This window comes from Microcaecilia unicolor, chromosome 3, assembly GCF_901765095.1.
Source record: "Microcaecilia unicolor chromosome 3, aMicUni1.1, whole genome shotgun sequence".
In the NCBI taxonomy this organism is placed as follows: Eukaryota; Metazoa; Chordata; class Amphibia; order Gymnophiona; family Siphonopidae; genus Microcaecilia; species Microcaecilia unicolor.
Window position 1 is genome coordinate 241,377,476 of NC_044033.1, and position 22,474 is coordinate 241,399,949.

General features: G+C 45.8%; 1 protein-coding gene across 1 annotated transcript in view; it reads left to right on the top strand.

The window, feature by feature from the left end:
- The window catches only part of LOC115464509 (vomeronasal type-2 receptor 26-like), a 60,600-nt gene that overhangs the window by 37,182 nt on the left and 944 nt on the right, over positions 1-22,474 (top strand). Inside the window, exons 3-4 of the mRNA XM_030194875.1 lie at positions 12,667-12,894; positions 21,878-22,022. Of these exons, the coding sequence (XP_030050735.1) occupies positions 12,667-12,894; positions 21,878-22,022 (373 nt within the window). The remainder of the gene's footprint in view (positions 1-12,666; positions 12,895-21,877; positions 22,023-22,474) is intronic.

Sequence of the window (22,474 nt, forward strand, 5' to 3'; positions counted from 1 at the left end):
TGTAAGGAATAGAGTATGAATATCTGCAGCTTCAAGACTAGTTTTTTGCTCCTAACTCCACAGAGAGGTGAAGGAAGGCAGTGGCAACACAGGGTGAGCGAACAGAAGATCAGCAACATATAAAGCCAACAGGGTGGAGCAGGAGGCAACCTCTACTGTCTGCTGAGAAGGTCACGGAGTAGCTTTTGCCAAATACAGATTCTGATGAATCCTCATTTCTGAAATTTCCCTCAGAAGCATCAGATATTAACAGTTTATTTGCTGAGGAGGGTCTGCAAAATGTGAGTGCTAACAAGCCAAGTGGTAAAGAAGGACCCCCCCTCTAAATGTAGAGCAGGTATTAGAAGATTGCAAATGATTCACTTGGCTGTTAATCTTTTGTCCTTCATAGGCGGTCGGTGGCCCAACTGTTTGGGGAGGCTAAAGGGAGTGGGGTTAGGGGTGGGGCCAGGGGCAGAGCTTACATCCATAATTGTCTGACAACACACAGAAAAAAAAAAGTACAAATAAAATAGTTATAATTAATACCTTTTATTAAATTTAGATATTAGATATGTATCATATGTCAAAGAATAAAGTGATTGCTCAAAGCATATACTAACCACAATCGTTCAACTGCAAAACACTATGCACAACTTTGTGCAAAAACACACTCAGAACCTTATTGTACCATACAGTGCTTTTTTTGTGCTGGTACGCACCGGTACAGTGTACCTGCACCTTTTTTGTGAGGTCCGTCCGGTGGTGTGCTGGAGCCAGCTCGCACCGGCTCATAAGAGCCGGTTGTTCTTCAGGCATAGGCGGTCGGTGGCCCAACTGTTTGGGGAGGCTAAAGGGGGCGGGGTTAGGGGTGGAGCCAGGGGCGGAGCTTATAGCCACAATTAACAGAAAAAAAATAAGTAAAAATAAAATAGTCACAATTAATACCTTTTATTAAATTTAGATATTAGATATGTATCATATGTATCATATGTCCAAGGACAGGACAAGCTACAACCTTATGCGTGGAAAGGCAGCACTGTAATTACTCTGGGCTCTAAAACACCAGTACACAACCAAGTGAAACAAAAAAACAAACAAACCAAAAAGGGCTGTAAATACTACACACTAGTAGAATACTGCACCTTGATTACACATGAAAAACACATGACACAACAGATATGAAGGCAAAACTGGAAAGTTACCTCAAGAAGTCAGACTCGGCATGCAGCAATACTAGAAAAATTGAAACTTACATGCAAAATATCACAGATGCACATTTCCAAAAGCTGACATATTCCAGTTAATAAATTCTGAATAAAATACTTTTTTCTACCTTTGTTGTCTGATCATTTAGTTTTTCTATTCGCTTTGGTCCCAGTGTCTTCTTTCCATTTGATATTTTTTCTCTCAACATGTCCACCATCCTCCTCTGTCCTTATGCGTCCTGTCTACCACCTGTAGCCCTGTCTCTATCCTTTCTCCAGTTTCAGCATCTGCCCTCAAAGTGTTCCAATCCAGCCCTTAAATTCAGCAATTTCCCCTCCATCCAAATCCAGCATGTCTCCCCTCCCCTCCATCCATGTGCATGAACTTCCTCTGTCTTTCCTCCCCTCCATTTATGTCCAGCATTTCTCCTCTCTCCCTTCCACTCCATCCGTGTACATCTCCTTCCTTTGTCTTTCCTTCCCTCCATCCTTATCCAACATTTCTCCTGTCTTCCCTGCCCTCCACTACATCCATGTCCAGATTTCTCCTCTCTTCCCTCCCCTCCGTCCATCCATGTCCAGCACCTTCCCTCTTTCTCTTCTACCCTTCCATCCAGTGTCATTCCTCTTTCTCTCTCCATCCTTCTACCCATTACCCTCTCCCAATCCTTTTGTCTATTGTCTCCCTCTCCTTCCATCCATTGTCTCCCTCTATCTCCCCTTCCTTCTAAACAGTTCTCTCTCTCAACCCTTTTCCATTCAGCATGTCCTCTCTATCCCCATCCTTCCAGTGTCTTTCCTCTTTCACTCCCTACCCTTAAGTCCAGTGTCTTCCCTCTTTTTGCCCCCTCCTTCCAGCATTTTCCCTCTTTCTCCCTCCTTTCATTCAGCATTTCTCCGTCTGACAGCTAGGGTCTCCCCCAGTAGCTTCTCTCTCTCTCTCCTGCCCATGTCCCTTCTTTCTCTCCCCATCTTTCCACTAATCTCTCTCTCTGTACCCCTCTTCCATCCAGCATTTTCTCTCTGGCTCTCCCCTGCTCTTTTCCATGTCCCCTTTTTCTCTCCCCAACTCTCTCTGGCTCTCCCCTGCTCTTTTGCATGTCCCTGACTCTCCCCTGCACTTTTCCATTTTCTCTCTCCTCCAGCGTCTTCATGCATCTCTCCTCTCCTTCATGCATCCCACCTTTCTCTTGCCTCCCCTTCTTGCTTCCATCACTCTCACTCCTTTCTCCACCCCCTCCTTTTTCCCATTCCCATGCCCTGCTATTGCTTTTCTTCCTCCCTCTTCCCTTTAGATGTGGCATCTCACATCCTCCTCTCTCCACCCCCCTTTCCCTTTGGTCTGGCAGCTGGCTGGCTGGCTGGCTGGCCGGCATCGCTTCCCACCCCCACCCACCAACCGGACTAGTGCGGTATCGCTCTCCCCCTTCGCTCCTGTACGTCGTCTTTCAACTTCGAGGCTTCCTTCTGGTAGCAGCAGCAGCATCAGCAATGATGTAAGCGCTGCTTTCAGCCTGCCCCAGAAGCCTTCTCTGGACAGCGTCTCTCCTACGCGGGAAGCTGTACAGAGAGTGCTTCCGGGGCAGGCTGAAAGCAGCGCTTACATCATTGCTGATGCTGCTGATGCTACCGGAAGGAAGCCTCGAAGTTGAAAGACGACGTACAGGAGTGGAGGGGGAGATGCGACACTGCACCAGACGGGGGGGGGGGGGGGGGGCAAAGATCGGAAGCCTCGAAGTTGAAAGCCGACGTGACAGGAGCGGCGGGGGAGAAGTGATACCGCACTTTACGGGGATCGCACGGTCCGCCCACCACCCCGCCCTTGCTGCACTTCTGGCTGCGGAGGCTTAGCCTCCCCAAGCCTCTTATACCGGGCGCCTATGTCTTCAGGGCAAGCCGGCTCTTCTCCCTCCCTCCCTTGAGCTACAGGATCCCAGTCATATCTGACGAAGGCAACGGATTCTTCGGGGCAGGCAGGAAAGATCCCCAGTCTTGCCTGCCTGCTGCCGGCGCTGACCCTCTCCCGCTGCCAGATCGCTCTTTAAAAATGGCCGCTGAGACTTCCAGGGTGGCCTCGCGACACTTCTGCTGAAGTCTTGGAGGCCGCCCTTGTAAGTCTCAGTGGCCATTTTGAAGAGTGATGCAGTAGCGCCGCGGGAGAGTCAGCGCCAGCAGCGGGCAGGAAAGACTGGGGATCTTTCCTGCCTGCCCCAAAGAATCCACTGGACAACCTGGGTGGCTGGAGGGGGGGCAGAGGAGTGAGGAGAATCGCTGGGCACAGGTGGCTGGAGGGAGGCAGGGGAGAGGAGAGAATCGCTGGGTATAGGTGACTGGAGGGGGGCAGGGGAGAAGAGAGAATCGCTGGGCATGGGTGGCTGGGGGGAGAGGAGGGTTGCTGGACATGGGTGGGTGGATGGAGGGGAGGGCAGGGAGAGAGAAGAAATGCTGGACATGGATGGAGGAGAGGGAAGAGTTACTCTAAGTCAAGAAACGAAGGGAGGAAGATCAAAAGAAAAGACAGAACTCATGCCTAAAAATGTTGGCTTCCTTGTTTCCTTGTAAAGCATTTGTATCTTTTTCTTTTAATTGCTCCATCGAAAGGTGCCAAGATGAAAGATCCAGGGAACCGCCTGCTGCTGTCTGTATTCACGGGTACCTGCGTGGCTCGCAATATCCATGCTCCAGAAGGCCCCCTCTATCGTGTGGAAGGCATAGCCATCTCGATCCCCTGCACAGTTACAGAGTAACATGGACCTTCCCTTCAGAATTTCGAATGGTATATCATTCAGATTTACCAAATAGAGTATTGAATATTATAAGCAACAATAATCCCCATTTCAACTATGCCATACAGTGGGGGAAATAAGTATTTGATCCCTTGCTGATTTTGTAAGTTTGCCCACTGACAAAGACATGAGCAGCCCATAATTGAAGGGTAGGTTATTGGTAACAGTGAGAGATAGCACATCACAAATTAAATCCGGAAAATCACATTGTGGAAAGTATATGAATTTATTTGCATTCTGCAGAGGGAAATAAGTATTTAATCCCTCTGGCAAACAAGACCTAATACTTGGTGGCAAAACCCTTGTTGGCAAGCACAGCGGTCAGACGTCTTCTGTAGTTGATGATGAGGTTTGCACACATGTCAGGAGGAATTTTGGTCCACTCCTCTTTGCAGATCATCTCTAAATCATTAAGAGTTCTGGGCTGTCGCTTGGCAACTCGCAGCTTCAGCTCCCTCCATAAGTTTTCAATGGGATTAAGGTCTGGTGACTGGCTAGGCCACTCCATGACCCTAATGTGCTTCTTCCTGAGCCACTCCTTTGTTGCCTTGGCTGTATGTTTTGGGTCATTGTCGTGCTGGAAGACCCAGCCACGACCCATTTTTAAGGCCCTGGCGGAGGGAAGGAGGTTGTCACTCAGAATTGTACGGTACATGGCCCCATCCATTCTCCCATTGATGCGGTGAAGTAGTCCTGTGCCCTTAGCAGAGAAACACCCCCAAAACATAACATTTCCACCTCCATGCTTGACAGTGGGGACGGTGTTCTTTGGGTCATAGGCAGCATTTCTCTTCCTCCAAACACGGCGAGTTGAGTTCATGCCAAAGAGCTCAATTTTTGTCTCATCTGACCACAGCACCTTCTCCCAATCACTCTCGGCATCATCCAGGTGTTCACTGGCAAACTTCAGACGGGCCGTCACATGTGCCTTCCGGAGCAGGGGGACCTTGCGGGCACTGCAGGATTGCAATCCGTTATGTCGTAATGTGTTACCAATGGTTTTCGTGGTGACAGTGGTCCCAGCTGCCTTGAGATCATTGACAAGTTCCCCCCTTGTAGTTGTAGGCTGATTTCTAACCTTCCTCATGATCAAGGCCAACATACAATCTCTCCACTGCAAAACACTATATACAAACTTGTGCAAAAACACACTCATAACCTTACCAAACCATAACAGCACTAATTCCAAGGACAGGACGAGCTACAACTTTATGCGTGGAAAGTCAGCACTGTAATTACACTGGGCTCTAAAACACCAGTGCACAACCTAGTGAAACAAAAAACAAAAAGGGCTGCAAATACTAAATGCTAGCAGAATACTGCATCTTGATCATGCATGAAAAACACATGACACAACAGATATTCAGGCACAGGCAGCTCCTTGTGATTCTGGGCAAGTCACTTAACCCTTCATTGCCCCATGTAAGCCGCATTGAGCCTGCAATGAGTGGGAAAGCGCGGGGTACAAATGTAACAAAAATAACAAAAATATGAAGGCAAAATACTGAACTGGAAAGTTACCTCAAAAAGTCAGACTCAGCATGCAGCAATACTAGAAAAATTGAAACTTGCATGTAAAATATCACAGATGCACATTTCCAAAAGCTGACATATTCCAATTAATAAATTCTGAATAAAAAAATGTTTTCTACCTTTGCTGTCTGAGCATTTAGTTTTTCTATTAGCTTTGGTCCCAGTGTCTTCTGTTTTATGCAGTGTCTTCTTTCCATTTGATATTTTTTTCTCTCACCATGTCCACCATCCTTCTGTGTCCTTATACGTCCTCTCTACCATCTGTAGCCCTGTCCCTATCCTTTCTCCAGTTTCAACATCTGCCCTCAGTGTTCCAATCCAGCCCTTAAATTCAGCAATTTCCCATCCATCCATATCCAGCATTTCTCCTCACTCCCCTCCCCTCCCTCCATGTGCATCTACTTCCTCTGTCTTCCCTCCCCTCCATCTATGATCAGCATTTCTCCTCTCTCCCTTCCACTCCATCGTTGTGCATTTCCTTCCTTTGTCTTTCCTTCCCTCCATCCTTGTCCGACATTTCTCCTTTCTTCCCTGCCCTCCACTCCATCCATGTCTAGCATTTCTCCTCCCTTCCTTCCCCTCCATCCATGTGCATCTCCTTCCTGACTTCCCTCCCCTCCATCCATCCATCCATGTCCAGCAATTCTTCTCTCTCCCCTGCCCTATCCATCCATGTCCAGGGATCTCTTCTCTCCCCCTGCCCTCCCCTTTTCTCCCCCTGCCCTCCCCTTTTCTCCCCCTGCCCTCCCCTGTATCCATCCCATGTTCAGCAATTCTCCTCTCTCCCCTGCCCTCCCCTCCATCCATCCATGGCCAGCAATTCTCCCTTGCCCTCCCCTCCTCTCCAGCAATCTCTTTTCTGCCCTTCCCTTCTCTCCATGTCCAGCGATCTGTTCTCTCCCCCTGCCATCCCCTCCTCACCAGCGATCTCTTCTCTCCCCTGCCCTCCCCTTCTCTCCATGTCCAGAGATCTGTTCTCTCCCCCTGTCCTCCCCTCCTCTCCAGCGATGTCTTCTCTCCCCTGCCCTCCCCTCCTCTCCATATCCAGCGATCTGTTCTCTCTCCCCTGCCCTCCCCTCCCCTCTTCTCCATGTCCAGCGATTCTCCCTGCCCTCCCTCAGCTCCCCGACATCCCTCCTCTCCGTTCCTTCCTGCCCCCCCCCCAAGCGTTTAACCCTTTTACTGTCCATGGCAGCGACATCAGTAAAGAACAAGGCACTGCAGGCTCGCCTCCAGCTTCTCCCTTCCCTCTTCACATAGTGCCCTGCCCTCGCGGAAACAGGAAATGCATCATCACAGAAGGCGGGACACTGTGTGAAGAGGGAAGGGAGAAGCTGGAGCTGGAGGCAAGCCCACAGTGCCTTCTTCCTCATTGATGTTGCTGCCACAAAAGCTAAAACATGCGCGGGGGGGATGAATGGAGTGGAGTCGGGCTGCCAGTCGGGGAGCTGAGTCGGGAGGGAAGGAGCCTTGCGCTTATGGGGGCAGCAGGGGAAGAAGGTCACAGTTGGGCTGGGGAGGCTAAGCCTCTTATACGGGGCGCCTATGATAATGTCCTTTCCTCAGACCCAGTACCAGTAAAACAGCAGCAAAAACACCAGCAGAGAGAAAGCATCAGAAAATATTAGAGGTGTGGTGGTTTATGATTTCTTCATCTTGTTATATTGCACTTCCTGACAGGCAGAAAAATTACATTAAACTATTAGGGCAAAGATAACTCTGTTACAATTGTAAGATAGAGAAATGAAAGTAAAAGAAGAAATGTAGGCTAAGTCAATTTGCTCTCAGCTGACTGAGGAACTCTCTCTCTTTTAGCTCCAATGCTCTTCCATCATATATCCGGTCAGAACCATCATTTGCTAATTTTAAAATCTAGCTTAAAACTCATTATTTTGAAGTAGCTAATAGCATGGGGTGACAAGGAGACTGGGAACTCAGCAGCCTCTTATTTTATTGTGACCTTCTGCTTGTTTTGTATGAATGAGTTCTGTTCTATTAATTTTATGGAATTCTTTTCAATGATTTTATTTTGGATATCATGTTTTTATTTAAAGCACTTATATAGCAATGGAAATAATAAACATAAATATACCATAAGCCTTTTATTTAAATTAAATCTTTATTAGAATAAAACAATACACATTAACCCCCCCCCCCCCCATATTCTATATATGGTGACTAAAGTTACATATGCAATTTCAGCAGATGAATAGTGCATGCAAGCGTGGAGGGGAGGAGTAGCCTAGTGGTTAGTGTAGGGGACTTTGAACATGGGCAACTGCGTTCAATTCCCACTGCAGTTCTTTGTGATTCTGGGCCCTGTATTGCACCAGGTATAAGTAAGTAAATATATATATACTCTATACACCATTTTGAATGTAATTGCAACCCCCCTCCCCCCCACAAAGAGACAGTATATTAATTCCCATTTACCTTTCCCTTCATTGGTTAACAATCAATCAGTACCAATAATCAGACCTTATCAAGCAATTAACAGCAATAATTAGAATTTATGCACACAACTTGCTAAGCGTATTCTATAAAGTGATGCATATAAATTCTACCATGCAGATCTCATAAGGGGGAGGAGCATAGGTAGATCGTGGGTGTTCCTAAAATTTATATGCAGTGTTATAGAATAAACCTACTGTGCGCCAAAGATAGACTTGGGAATGTACATGGAGAAGTTTTACTTGGTATAAACGGCCACACCTACATTTAGTCACAGGGAGAGGCATTAGGCATATTCTATAAACCATGCCGAACTTTAGACACTAGGTGTAGTCTATAAAACACGCTTAAATTTAGTCGTAGTGTATAGAATATGTCTAGTTGTATTTTTTTTTCTAATGCTGATTTTTTAGGCTGCATAAATAGAACCTAGCCCTACATGCAGTGGTGTGCTAGAGCCGGCTTGCACCAGCTCGCAAGAGCCAGTTGTTAAAATTTTTAACATCTTGCGAGCCGGTTGTTCTGGCATGGCGATCCAGCTCTCCAGATCCGGCGCAACCCGGTAAGCGAGGTAAGCATGGCTGGAGGGTGCCACAAGCCATGCTTACTGCCACTTACCTCACCTCCCACAGCCCATTTGCCTGCGCCCGCACCGCCCTGGGGGGTTTAAATCTTTTATTTACCTCCATCGCAGCGGCCGCATCAGTGAAAGCCCTGCCCATCTCTAGCCTTCCCTTCATTCCCTCTCAGTGTCCTGCCTTCTTCTGACATCATCTCCTCTTTCCGTGAGGGCGGGACACTGAGAGAGAACGAAGGGAAGGCTAAAGACGGGCAAGGCTTTCACTGATGTGGCCGCTGCGACGGAGGTAAATAAAAGATTTAAACCACGCAGGGTGGCAGGAACAAAAAGAGGGATGTTGGGGGGAGAAGAGGGCGTGCAGGAGGACATGAATGGGAGGGGAGGATGGGGCAAAGGAGAATACCTGGACATGGATGGAAGCAGGAGCGAGAGGGAGAGGGGAGGGGAGAGAGGAGAATTGCTGGATAGGAATGGATGGAGGGGGCAGGGAAGAGAGGAGAATTGCTGGATATGGATGGATAGATGGATGGAGGGCAGGGGAGAGGAGAGTTGATGGACATGGGTGGATGGAGGGGAGGGCAGGGAAGAGAGCAGGGTTGCTGGACATGGATGGATGGAGGGGAGGGCAGGAGAAATTCTGGATGGATGGAGGGGAGGGAAGACAGGAAGGAGATGCACATGGATAGAGGGGAGACAGAAGAAATTCTGGACATGGATGGAGGGGAGGGAATACAGAGGAAGGAGCTGCTCATGGATGTAGGGGAATGGAGAGAGGAAAAATGCTAGACCTGGATGGAGGGGAGAGAGGAAAAATGCTGGACATGGATGGAGGAGAGGGAAGGGAGAGAGAAGAAATGCTGGACATGGATGGATGGGAGGAAGGAGCTGAGATGAGGGAAAAGGAAGAGAGGAGAAAAACTGCACATGGATGGAGAAAATAGGCAGAAGCTGGATCCACTGATAGAACTGAAAAATGAGCCTGCGGAGCTACTGCTAGTGATATGCAACTTATCCTTAAAATCGAGCGTGGTACCGGAAGATTGGAGGGTGGCCAATGTAACGCCGATTTTCAAAAAAGGCTCCAGGGGAGATCCGGGAAATTATAGACCGGTGAGTCTGATGTCAGTGCCGGGGAAAATGGTAGAGGCTATTATTAAAAACAAAATTACAGAGCACATCCGAGGACATGGATTACTAAGACCAAGTCAGCACGGCTTTTGTGTGGGGAAATCTTGCCTGACCAATTTACTTCAATTCTTTGAAGGAGTAAACAAACATGTGGACAAAGGGGAATCGGTTGATATTGTGTATCTGGATTTTCAAAAGGCGTTTGACAAGGTACCTCATGAAAGGCTACAGAGGAAATTGGAGGGTCATGGGTTAGGAGGAAATGTCCTATTGTGGATTAAAAACTGGTTGAAGGATAGGAAACAGAGAGTGGGTTTAAATGGGCAGTATTCACAATGGAAAAGGGTAGTTAGTGGGGTTCCTCAGGGGTCTGTGCTAGGACCGCTGCTTTTTAATATATTTATAAATGATTTAGAGATGGGAGTAACTAGTGAGGTAATTAAATTTGCTGATGACACAAAGTTATTCAAAGTTATTAAATCGCGACAGGATTGTGAAAAATTACAAGAAGACCTTACGAGACTGGGAGACTGGGCGGCTAAATGGCAGATGACATTTAATGTGAGCAAGTGCAAGGTGATGCATGTGGGAAAAAAGAATCCGAATTATAGCTACATCATGCAAGGTTCCACATTAGGAGTTAAGGACCAAGAAAGGAATCTGGGTGTCGTCGTCGATAATACACTGAAACCTTCTGCTCAGTGTGCTGCTGCAGCTAGGAAAGCGAATAGAATGTTGGGTATTATTAGGAAAGGTATGGAAAACAGGTGTGAGGATGTTATAATGCCGTTGTATCGCTCCATGGTGTGACCGCACCTTGAGTATTGTGTTCAGTTTTGGTCGCTGCATCTCAAGAAAGATATAGTAGAATTGGAAAAGGTGCAGCGAAGGGCGACTAAAATGATAGCGGGGATGGGACGACTTCCCTATGAAGAAAGATTAAGGAGGCTAGGGCTATTCAGTTTGGAGAAGAGACGGCTGAGGTGAGACATGATAGAGGTATATAAAATAATGAGTGGAGTGGAACAGGTGGATGTGAAGCATCTATTCACGCTTTCCAAAAATACTAGGACTAGGGGGCATGCGATTAAACTACAGTGTAGTAAATTTAAAACAAATCGGAGAAAATGTTTCTTCACCCAACGTATAATTAAACTCTGGAATTCATTGCCGGAGAAAGTGGTGAAGGCGGTTAGCTTAGCAGAGTTTAAAAAGGGGTTGGACAGTTTCCTAAAGGACAAGTCCATAAACCGCTACTAAATGGACTTGGGAAAAATCCACAATTCCGGGAATAACATGTATAGAATGTTTGTACGTTTGGGAAGCTTGCCAGGTGCCCATGGCCTGGATTGGCCGCTGTCGTGGACAGGATGCTGGGCTCGAAGGACCCTTGGTCTTTTCCCAGTATGGCATTACTTATGCATATGCATATGCGGATGCATGTGGGTAAGAGGAACCCGAATTATAGCTACGTCTTGCAAGGTTCCGCGTTAGGAGTTACGGATCAAGAAAGGGATCTGGGTGTCGTCGTCGATGATACGCTGAAACCTTCTGCTCAGTGTGCTGCTGCGGCTAGGAAAGCGAATAGAATGTTGGGTGTTATTAAGAAGGGTATGGAGTCCAGGTGTGCGGATGTTATAATGCCGTTGTATCGCTCCATGGTGCGACCGCACCTGGAGTATTGTGTTCAGTACTGGTCTCCGTATCTCAAAAAAGATATAGTAGAATTGGAAAAGGTACAGCGAAGGGCGACGAAAATGATAGTGGGGATGGGACGACTTTCCTATGAAGAGAGGCTGAGAAGGCTAGGGCTTTTCAGCTTGGAGAAGAGACGGCTGAGGGGAGATATGATAGAAGTGTATAAAATAATGAGTGGAATGGATCGGGTGGATGTGAAGCGACTGTTCACGCTATCCAAAAATACTAGGACTAGAGGGCATGAGTTGAAGCTACAGTGTGGTAAATTTAAAACAAATCGGAGAAAATTTTTCTTCACCCAACGTGTAATTAGACTCTGGAATTCATTGCCGGAGAACGTGGTACGGGCGGTTAGCTTGACGGAGTTTAAAAAGGGGTTAGATAGATTCCTAAAGGACAAGTCCATAGACCGCTATTAAATGGACTGGAAAAATTCCTCATTTTTAGGTATAACTTGTCTGGAATGTTTTTACGTTTGGGGAGCGTGCCAGGTGCCCTTGACCTGGATTGGCCACTGTCGGTGACAGGATGCTGGGCTAGATGGACCTTTGGTCTTTCCCAGTATGGCACTACTTATGTACTTATGTACTTATGTACTTATGTAAGTCTGCAGAGGATCCAGCTTTTACTTATGGATATAGGGCAAGAAATGAAGAAGAAAGGAGGAAAGTAAAGAAATAAATGGAAAGGAAGCCCTGGAAATGGAGTTAAGAGGACAGATAGCAGCAGAATCAGATACTGGGCCAGCATGATCAGAAAAACAAAGTCACCGGACAACAAAGGTAGAAAAAATCATTTTATTTTCATTTTAGTGTTTGGAATATGTCCACTTTGAGAATCAGGTGCTCAACATTAAAAGTTAATATTTATTTACTTATTTATGGCATTTTATCCCACATTACACATGAATTAGATTGGAACCTGGGAGCATTAAAATTTTTTTTTTGCCTGGAGAGAGTAATGCATTGCCCCCCCCCCCCCCCCCCCCCTCAGGCTCTCTCCCCAGCTATAGCCAGCTCTGAAATTTGGGGTAGGGATGCAGAAGTGGACAGGGAAGAGAGCCTGTTGTTAAATATTTACCAGTACACCACTGCCTACATGTATATCATAGACACTGCCAACGGTAGAGGCACCTTGGGGGTCATTCCATGACAAGGGACCCTCTTCAAAAAAAGCTCCATCCTAATGTTGCTTCAAAATGAAAACATGTCCCTAAAATCAAGAGCAGATTGTATGTGCTTGAAATTAGCAGAGTATCCCTGCAGTGAACCTCACTAATAAATATGTTTCTCATTTTCATTAGCTTCATCATTATCTGAAGAACCTCCACTTTAAGAACGTTCTGGGTGAGGAACTCTTTTTTGATGAGAATGGAGATCTTGCCATTGGATATGATATTGTAAGCAATGTCCTTCTACCTGATGGGACACAGATTAATGAAATTGTTGGAAGCTATAACTCTTATGCTCTACCAGAGCAGGAATTTACTATGAATGAAAAGACGATCATGTGGAACAGCACATTCGCTGAGGTCAGATTTAAATTCAGTTTAAGCTGCTCACTCTGGCATTTAAGGCTCTTCACTTTGGCAATCACCCCCCCCCCCCCCCCCACACCCTTCATACCTCACTGCTCTCCTTTCTTCTTAAATCCCTTCTCGCCCACACCATTTTCTCTTTGCCTGCCACTTTCTATCCCTCTGATCCATTTGTCCCCTCTGGAATCCACACATCACTCTGCTTTCTTTTATCTTTGGAATCCTTCTCCCGTTAACCCTCCATTCTGAACAATCCTTTGGTCCTTTTAAGTCTTTGTTGAAAGCCCACCTGTTTAAACTAGCCTTTCCCTTTGATACCATCCATAGATTGGAGCCACAGTCTACTTAATTTACTAAAAACTAGAGACACTCATGAGTGTGCTAAAAAAGCTAGCGTGCCTTTGTAAAAGGACCCTTTAATTAAATTATTTAAATTTATTTTTTACTCCATTTTGATTTTAATCTCATTTTATTTTATTTTAATACTCTTTCTTTTTCTTGAATTTTGCAATTTTTTTCCTCTTGGTTTAATTTGACTATTGCACACCGCTCTGATGTGATTGTGAAGGGTGGTGTATCAAATTTTTAATAAACTAAACTAAATAAAACAAAAACAAGATGGAAAACACTGAACCATGTGTATATTGAGAGAGATTCAGTAAATGGGACCCAAAGTTAGGTGTTGTAAAGATGTGCGGTAAACCAGCATTCTACAAAGGGCACATCGTGCAGAGCACCATTTAAAGAATAGCGCTTAAAGCCAATTCCCATGCACAACTTTGGGCCCGAGGACTTATGCCTGTCAAAACCTAGGGTAAACTCTCATGCCAAACTGATGGCAGCCTTTAACATGGTGCCTATTTTTTAGGAACGGCATGACCCACCCATGCCCCTCCCATGCCAAGCGCCCTTTGGAGTTGCTCATTATGAAAGTTAGGCACACATGTTATAGGCACATATGGCACGTGTGTGTGTAACTCTCAATTATTACCAATTAATCAGCTCCAGTAATTAAATGTTGGGCACCTAACTATTTTCTGCACACATCTGGAGTATGTGCAAAAATTTGGGTGTTCAACTTTGGGCGACTTTTATAAAATCCAGGAGATTATCAGGCTCATTTTCGAAAGAGAAGGATGCCCATCTTTCAACACAAATCGGAAGATGGGCGTCCTTCTCTCAGGGTCGCCAAAATCGGCCTAATCGAAAGCCAATTTTGGGCGTCGTCAACTGCTTTCCGTCACGGGGATGACCAAAGTTCCCGGGGGAGTGTCGGCAGTGTACTGAAGGCAGGATGGGGGCGTGCTTAACAGATGGGCGTCCTCGGCCGATAATGGAAAAAAGAAGGGCATCCCTCATGAACATTTGGTCGACTTTACGTGGTTCTTTTTTTTTTTTACGACCAAGCCTCAAAAAGGTGCCCGAACTGACCAGATGACCACTGAAAGGAATCGGGGATGACCTCCCCTTACTCCCCCATTGGTCACCAACCCCCTCCCACCCAAAAAACATAAATTAAAAAACATTTTTTTCCAGCCTCTATGCCACCCTCAAATGTCATTCCCAGCTCCATCACAGCAGTATGCAGGCCCATCCCCCCCTACCTGTTACACCTGTGGTGGTAAATGTGAGCCCTTCAAAACCTACCTGAAACCCAATGTACCCACATTTTGGTGCCCCCTTCACCCCTTAGGGCCATGGTAGTGGCGTACAGTTGTGGGGAGTGGGGTTTGGGGGGGTTTGGGGGGGCTAAGCACCGAAGGTAAGGGAGCTATGCATCTGGGAGCAATTTGTGAAGTCCACTGCAGTGCTCCCTAGGGTGCCTGGTTAGTGTCCTGGCTTGTGAGGGGGACCAGTGCACTACGAATGCTGGCTCCTTCCATGACCAAATGCCTTGGATTTGGTCATTTTTGAGATGGGCGTCCTCAGTTTCCATTATCGTCAAAAACCGGGAACCACCATCTCTAAGGTCCATGATTTCAACATTTAGTTCGACCATCTCTAAGGTCGACCTAAATGTTGAGATTTATTTATTTATTTATTGTTTGCATTTGTATCCCACATTTTCCCACCTCTTTGCGGGCTCAGTGTGGCTTACAATAAGATATGAATAATGAGAATACAGTTGTTACAAATTGGTTATGGGTTACATTGTACAAGTTATGCGAGATAATCGAATTATCATTAGGAATATCACAATGGGACATTAACAGGGAGAGTTTGGGAGGAGACAATGGGAAGCTTAAGGGCAGTGTTAAGATCCATAGGCACATGGTGTACATATTCCTGTAAGTATATGTATGAGTAATGTGGAATTAGGGGGAATGGGAGATCATAAGTGGATGCGTGATGCATTTATGTAAGTGAGTGTGGGCTCTATGTGTTTTGGTTTTTTCCGTAAATTGTCTCAAATAGATGGGTCTTCAGTAATCTGCGGAAGGATGCTTGTTCGTGGATTGCTCTTAAGTTGTGTGGCAGTGAGTTCCAACATTGCGTGCTCGTGTGAGAAAAGGTTGACGCGTGTAGCGTCTTGTATTTCACGCCCTTGAAAGTAGGGAAATGGAGGTTGAGGTATGTTCGGGAAGATCTCCTAGCATTTCTGGGTGGTAGGTCAATCAACTCGGACATGTAGGCTGGGGCTTCACCGTGAATAATCTTGTGGACTAGTGTGCATACCTTAAAGGTGATGCGTTCCTTCAGCGGAAGCCAGTGTAGTTTCTCTCGTAGTGGTGTTGCCCTTTCATATTTTGGTTTACCGAAGATGAGTCTGGCTGCTGTGTTCTGGGCTGTTTGAAGTTTCCTCAGTGTTTGCTCTTTGCAGCCTGCGTATAATGAGTTGCAGTAATCCAGATGGCTGAGGACGAGGGATTGCACTAGGTTACGAAAGACGAATCTTGGGAAGAGTGGTCTTATCCTTTTCAGTTTCCACATGCAGTAGAACATCTTCTTAGTTGTGTTGTTTGCGTGGGTTTCAAGTGTTATGTGGCGGTCGATAGTGACTCCAAGGATTTTTAGCGTTTCTGAGATTGGAAGGTTTAGGTTTGGTGTATTTATCGCGTTGAATTCGTTGGTGTTGTGTTGGGAGGTGAGTACCAGGCATTGAGTTTTTTCTGCATTTAATTTCAGACGGAATGTGTCTGTCCATGTGTTCATGATGTTTAGGCTTTGATTGATTTCGTTGGAGATTTCTTTGATGTCTTGTTTGAAAGGGATATATATTGTCACATCATCAGCGTATATATGTGGATTGAGGTTATGGTTTGATAGGAGTTTTGCTAGAGGGATCATCATTAGGTTGAAAATAGTTGGTGAGAGGGGTGATCCTTGTGGGACTCCACATTCAGGTATCCATGCCTTGGACGTGGTTGAGTGTGATGTGACTTGATACGAGCGCATGGTTAGGAACCCCTTGAACCAGCTTAGGACATTTCCTCCAATGCCGAAGTATTCAAGTATGTGTAATAGGATTTCGTGGTCGACCATGTCGAAGGCGCTTGACATGTCAAATTGTAGGAGGAGTATATTGTTCCCGGTTGCTATTATTTGTTTAAATTTGGTCATAAGGGTGACTAGTACTGTTTCTGTGCTATGGTTCGACCGGAATCCGGATTGGGCATCATGCAGTATTGAGTGTTTGTTTAGATAGTTTGTGAGTTGTTTGGTTACCATCCCTTCAGTTAACTTGGTTATTAGTGGTATGGATGCTGCTGGTCTGTAGTTGGTAATTTCGCTCAAGTTTTTCTTTGTATCTTTAGGAATTGGGGTGAGTAGGATTTTTCCTTTTTCTTTTGGGAAGAGTCCATTTTGTAGCATGTAATTTACATGCTTCGTTAGGTCAATTGTGAATTGTTGAGGGGCTGATTTCATGAGGCTGTTTGGGCATGCGTCTAGTTTGCAGTTGGATTTGGCATATTTTTTGAGAGTATTAGAGATGAGGTCTTCTGGTATTGGTTCGAACTCGGTCCAGGTTCTGTCTGCTGGGTGTGCTCCTTCTTCTGGGTCCAGACAGTCTAGAAGAGTGGCGTATTCTATGGGACTGGCGGGTATTTTGTGTCGTAATAGTATGATTTTCTCTTTGAAGTACTTCGCAAGACTGTCGACGTCTGGTATGTTTTTACCGTTATTTGTAACTGGTGTGGTATCTAGCAGTTTGTTCACGAGGCTGAAGAGTTTGTGTGTGTCTTTGTAATTTGGTCCTATTATTGTTTTGTAGTGTTGTCTTTTTGTCTGTTTTATGGTGTATTTGTATTTTCTCCGAAGTAGTTTCCAGTCGTTTCGTGTTTGTTCGTCTTTCTTTTTGTTCCAAGCTCGTTCTAGTTTTCTGACTTGTGTTTTAAGTTTTTTCAGCTCTTCGGTGAACCATGGGTTTGCTTTTTTCCTGTGTGATGTTCTGGTTTGGGTTGGGGCGATTTTGTCTAATATTGTTGTACATAGCTCATCCCATTCTTGGAGGAATTGGATGGTGTCAGCATTTGTTGTCCATTCGTACTGGTAGATCTGTTGCCAGAATGTTGTGGAGTCTATTTTTCCTCTCGTTGTGTATGTTGTTCGCTCGGGTTTATTGGTCGTGTTTAGGTGTGTTTTTCGCCAGCAGAGAGTGACATTTGCTTTATGGTGGTCTGACCATAGTGTAGGTGTCCAACTTGTGTTCGTAATCATGATATTTGAATCCAATTCGAATTTGTTCGTTATGATATCTAGTGTGTGTCCTTTTTCGTGAGTCGGTTGCATGTAAGGTGCTTGTAGATCCCAAAGGTTTAGGAATTCTTTGAACTCTCGTGTGCTTGGTGAGGTGTCATCTTCTAGGTGTAAGTTGATGTCTCCTAGTATGAGGATGTTTGAGGAAGATACGCAGGAATTCGAGACGAAGTCCATGAGTTGTGTTTGGGAGTCTTGCCATTTCCCTGGAGGTCTGTAGAATAGGATTGTGTTGAGGTGGCCTGTTAGATTTGGATGGTTGATTCTTGTCGATGCAATTTCGAGATGTGGGGAGGTAGATTCACCCGTGATTGTGATGGTGAATTCGGGTTTGTAAATTATAGCTATTCCGCCTCCTCTTTTTATTCCATTCCTTGTCCAGTGGGTGATTTTGTATTCTGGTGGGCATATTTCTAAGATGGCTGGATCTGTAGGACTATGGAGCCAGGTTTCTGTGATAAATAGGAGGTCTAGTTTATCTGCGACGATCCAGTCTAGTATGTCTACTGAGTTCCTTACTGCTGATCTTGCATTGATGTACCCTAGATGAATTGAGTGATATGGTTCCAAGGGAGGGTTTGACGTGTTTATTTTTATTAGTTGTCTGTTCCTTCGGTGGTTGAATTTGTTGTTGTTTTCCTCATTTTGTCGATTGTGCTCATTTCCGGAGGCTATTCCTCTTGATTGGTTATTGTGTCTTTGGTTTGGTGGGTTGTCAAAAGTTTGTGCATATGATTCGTGGGTTGGTGGTGAGTGATTATGGGTGCTGTTTGGGGTGTTCATTGTGTCTGTGTGAGTGTTGTATGATTTGTAAGTAATTGGGTTGTTGTTGTCTGTGTTGTTTTGGTTTGTTAAGTTGTTCATAGGTTGTGCGTGGAGTTGGTGTGTTGTGGTTGGCTTGTTATCGATGCTCTTCAGGGTGGGCATTGTGTGTGTGTGAGTGCTGTGTAATTTGTGGGTTGTGGTGTTATTGTTGTCTGGGCCGTAGGTAATGTTTGCGTGAGAAAGTAGGGTGATGCAGAAAAAGGTTAGGAGTGTTTTACTGGTATTCATATCAGTATTTAAGGCGCTGTAGCAAGCAATCCGCAAGTTTATAGTCAAAACGAAGCAGGCCTGTAGTTGCATTTAAGCTTGGCAACATTTCATGCTAATCATGCTTGGTTAATCAGAGCAAGCACGCCTGTATTTACAATTAAAGCATAACAGTGAGCGTTAAGTGTTGATCCAATTATCTCACTGTGCAAGGTGGCTCATTTGTCTGGAGGTCTTAAGCAAGCAGAGTGAGATAATTACATTTAGCATAAAGCTGTAGCGGTGTAAGTTACAATTTTTCTTTGTTTTACAGTTGAACAAGGCTGTTCACTTGCCTTGTATTTAGATCGAGGCAAGGCAATAGCAATTAAATCATTATAGAGATAGTGTTATTTGGCTAAGCAGCTTAGTTGCCTTCTATGTACAATATTTAAGATAATTAAAGCATCTGCATTAAATACTACTACTACTACTTAACATTCCTAGAGCGCTACTGGGGTTATGCAGCGCTGTACAAAATAAACAAAGAAGGACATAACAGAAAGTGATGCTATTGTGGCATAGCAGCTCTTTACCTTCTATTTAGTGCTAGCATAGCAGAGTATAAGCTGTAAGTCCTAGCCTACATCGGTGCATGCAGTGAAGCAAAGCAAGCAGTTAGTTGTAGTGGTTTTTTGGTAGTTATTTTTTTTTTTTGGCCTTCACCACGTGGTCCTGGGTTCCTATGTGGTTCGTCTACAATTCTGCAGCGCTCGGAGTGCAAGGGGTAGGCGCACCTCACGCCGCCTCAGAAATCCGTGGGTGCCTCGGTTGGGGGGCGATCGTCCGCTGCAGCGTTCTCCAGCTTACCCAGGCGCCGGTAGTGTGCACCTACTTCGCGTAAGGGGTTAGCGCACCGCCGTGCCGCATTAGGAATCCGCGCCACCGCACTCCTTCGGGTCCGATGCCCGGGTCACGCTCGGTCTGCCCAGGCCCAATTGGACGGGACACTCTCCTGCGCTCGACAGGCTCACAGCCTTTCCGCACCCCAGGCCAGCTCCGAGGTAGGTTCTGGCCTTGGTTTAGTGCGTTTCTCCCCTGTCTCGCTCCGTTCACGGTCGTGGCTCAGCCTGCCGAGTCCAGCCAAGGTGGCGTCTCTCCCGACTTCCCACAGCCTCTGTTACTCGGCCTCAGAGTCCTCAGCGGACTCGGGATCCGCGAGGTTCGCTCTGGTCTGGGAGCTCGTCGCAGGGCTGCTGGTTTGGGCGTCCCCGACCGTATTATCGAAATGACAGATGGACGTCCATCTTGTTTCGATAATATGGGTTTCCCCGCCCCTTCGTCAGAACGTCCTTAGAGATGGACGCCCTTAGAGATGGTCGTCCCCGTTCGATTATACCCCTCCACATATGTTGCTATAAAACATATATCATTGTTGAAAGGCCAGTTTAAAAAAAACTGAATTCCCAAATATTGAAACCTAAATTAGGCCCTATGTTCAACTAAATTTAGCAGCCTAACCTTTCAGGTTCAAATTCAACTAAATTTACACACCCACAACTTAGTAGGGGTATGTATGTCGTAATTTTCCAAGTTTTAGTTTCCTGTGTGGTTTACTAGATTTATTTTATTCAGGTTTTTGATTTTTTTTTTAATTTCCATTTTTTTAATCTCCTGTATTGTTTACTAAATTAAGGTGTCCTCTTACCAAGCTGTGGACCCTGCGCGTGCGATGGGGGCCGTTTTTCCTGTGAACCGGGGCCCTTTACACCGCAGTGGGTAAAAAGACCCCAGGCACACATGGCCATGCGGTAACAGTTCTCTTGCTGCATGGCCATGAGACAGGAGGCCTTACTGCCATGACCGCCGAGAGACTGAGCCGGGCCCGGGGCCCCGCCGCCCCACCCCGAGGCCACCGCCGCCACCCCCCCAATCGCTACTCAGGCCGCCGGCGCCACAGTCCCCAGTCTCCAACCGCCCACCCCCAGCCCCGTCGACAGCCCCCCTCCATTCGCCACTGGGCCCCCTGCATTCAAATCGATTTGTCACCGCCTCATCTCCGTGTGAAAGCACAGCGGCAGATCGCCTCCTTTCGGGCCTTCCCTCCCTGTGTCCCGCCCTTGTGGAAACTGGAAGTTACATCAGACAAGGGCGGGACACAGGGAGGGAAGGCCTGAAGAGAGGCAATCTGTCGCTGCGCATTCACAAGGAGGTGAGGCGCTGCCGAATCGATTTGAATGCAGGGGGCCCAGTGGTTGACGGATAGGGGCTGTCGATGGAGCCGAGGGCGAGTGGGTGAGAATGGGGACTGCGGCGCTGGGTCCGCCTTGGAAGCCTGGGCCCGGGGAATTTTGTCCCCCCTGCCCCCCCCCCCCCCCCACTCTCGATGGCCCTGCTTACTGCCACCCATTCAGGTGGTGATAAGGGATCCTGCACTACCCGGCGGTAATCAGGGAGGATGCAGCAAAGTCCGATTATCACCGGGTTATCACCGTGCAAGCCATTTCTGGGAGTTTTCTTTTTCCCCCAGAAATGGCATTCACGGTAGTCCTCAAACATGTTGGGCTTACCGCCACTCTGTAAAAGGGCCCCTTATTGCTTTATTTAGGTTTTTCTGGTCCAATGTATATCAATAGTGCACAGTTTTGCTCAAATATTGTGCCTTAACTGTCCAAATTGTATACTATGGACTACATTCAGTAAATCGCTCTGAAAAAACAATCAAGAAAAAATTTAACTTTGAGTGCTATTCCTAGAACACCTTTGCTGCGTCCTTCACATATCAAGACAAATTTGGCCAAAATATATCCATTTGACAAGGCAGCAAATTTAAACAAAAAACATTTAGTGTACCTGAATGAAACTCACTCTATTAGGTAAATGATTAAAGAAATAAAAGTACTAATACAGTAAACAACCAAAAGTGAGCAGATCTATTAGGTAAATGTTCATTCTTGGAAATAGAAAAGTAAACTATGAAGATAAAACCTACAAAGTCCGTTTCTCATAGCCAAGTCTTATGAGGAAAGGGCGAAAGAGTTATGTGAGAAAGCAGAGGTATTTTCTCATGCTTTTAATGAAACTTAAGGGTGATTTCAGGCTAAGCTTATTTCATATTGTTTATATTTCCAATCAAAATACCTCTCATACCTCCATATTCTTGTGAATAGCCTGGTAATGAGCTCAAAAACTAAATGGGAAAACCGGCTCATGTTTATACAGAAAAGTAACACTGCATTTGCAAAGTCATAATCCAGTATTATTTCAGGTTATTCTCAATCCTCAGACACTTCCAGAGTCCAGATGCAGCCCGAGTTGCCGTCCTGGTTTCAGGAAATTAATCAGGGAAGGAGATCCCGTCTGCTGCTATGACTGTATCTCCTGTCCAGAAGGAGAGTTCTCCAACCAAACTGGTGAGTGATTTCATGTTATAAAGTGCCACATTCATGGGCAATTTTAGTCACTATCAGGCCCATATTCAGCCTTTATTGAAGACCCAACATGGGCCAGCAAATATGTATGCACTCTTGCCTTTTCCAAAACATCACCAGAATTGAGCACATCCTGGTCTGGTTGTCTCAATTGCAATCTCAGTATTCTATGAGCAATGGGTCTTGATGTGTCCTAGTGGAATACCTTGTGTCTGATTCAAACATATGAGCTGGATACCACTAGCAAAACTAAACACACTCTGATTAGATAAGACGCATGAAATCCTTTAAAAGCATGCTTTTCAGGTGCAAGTACTTCGAGATAATACATGATTTTATTTCTAGGAAACTCCATTGTTCATTAGCTGTTTAGTGTTTGCTACTGTCTGTCATTTTGAAACAAGCCTTATTAAAAGAGAACAGTTACTGTCCTA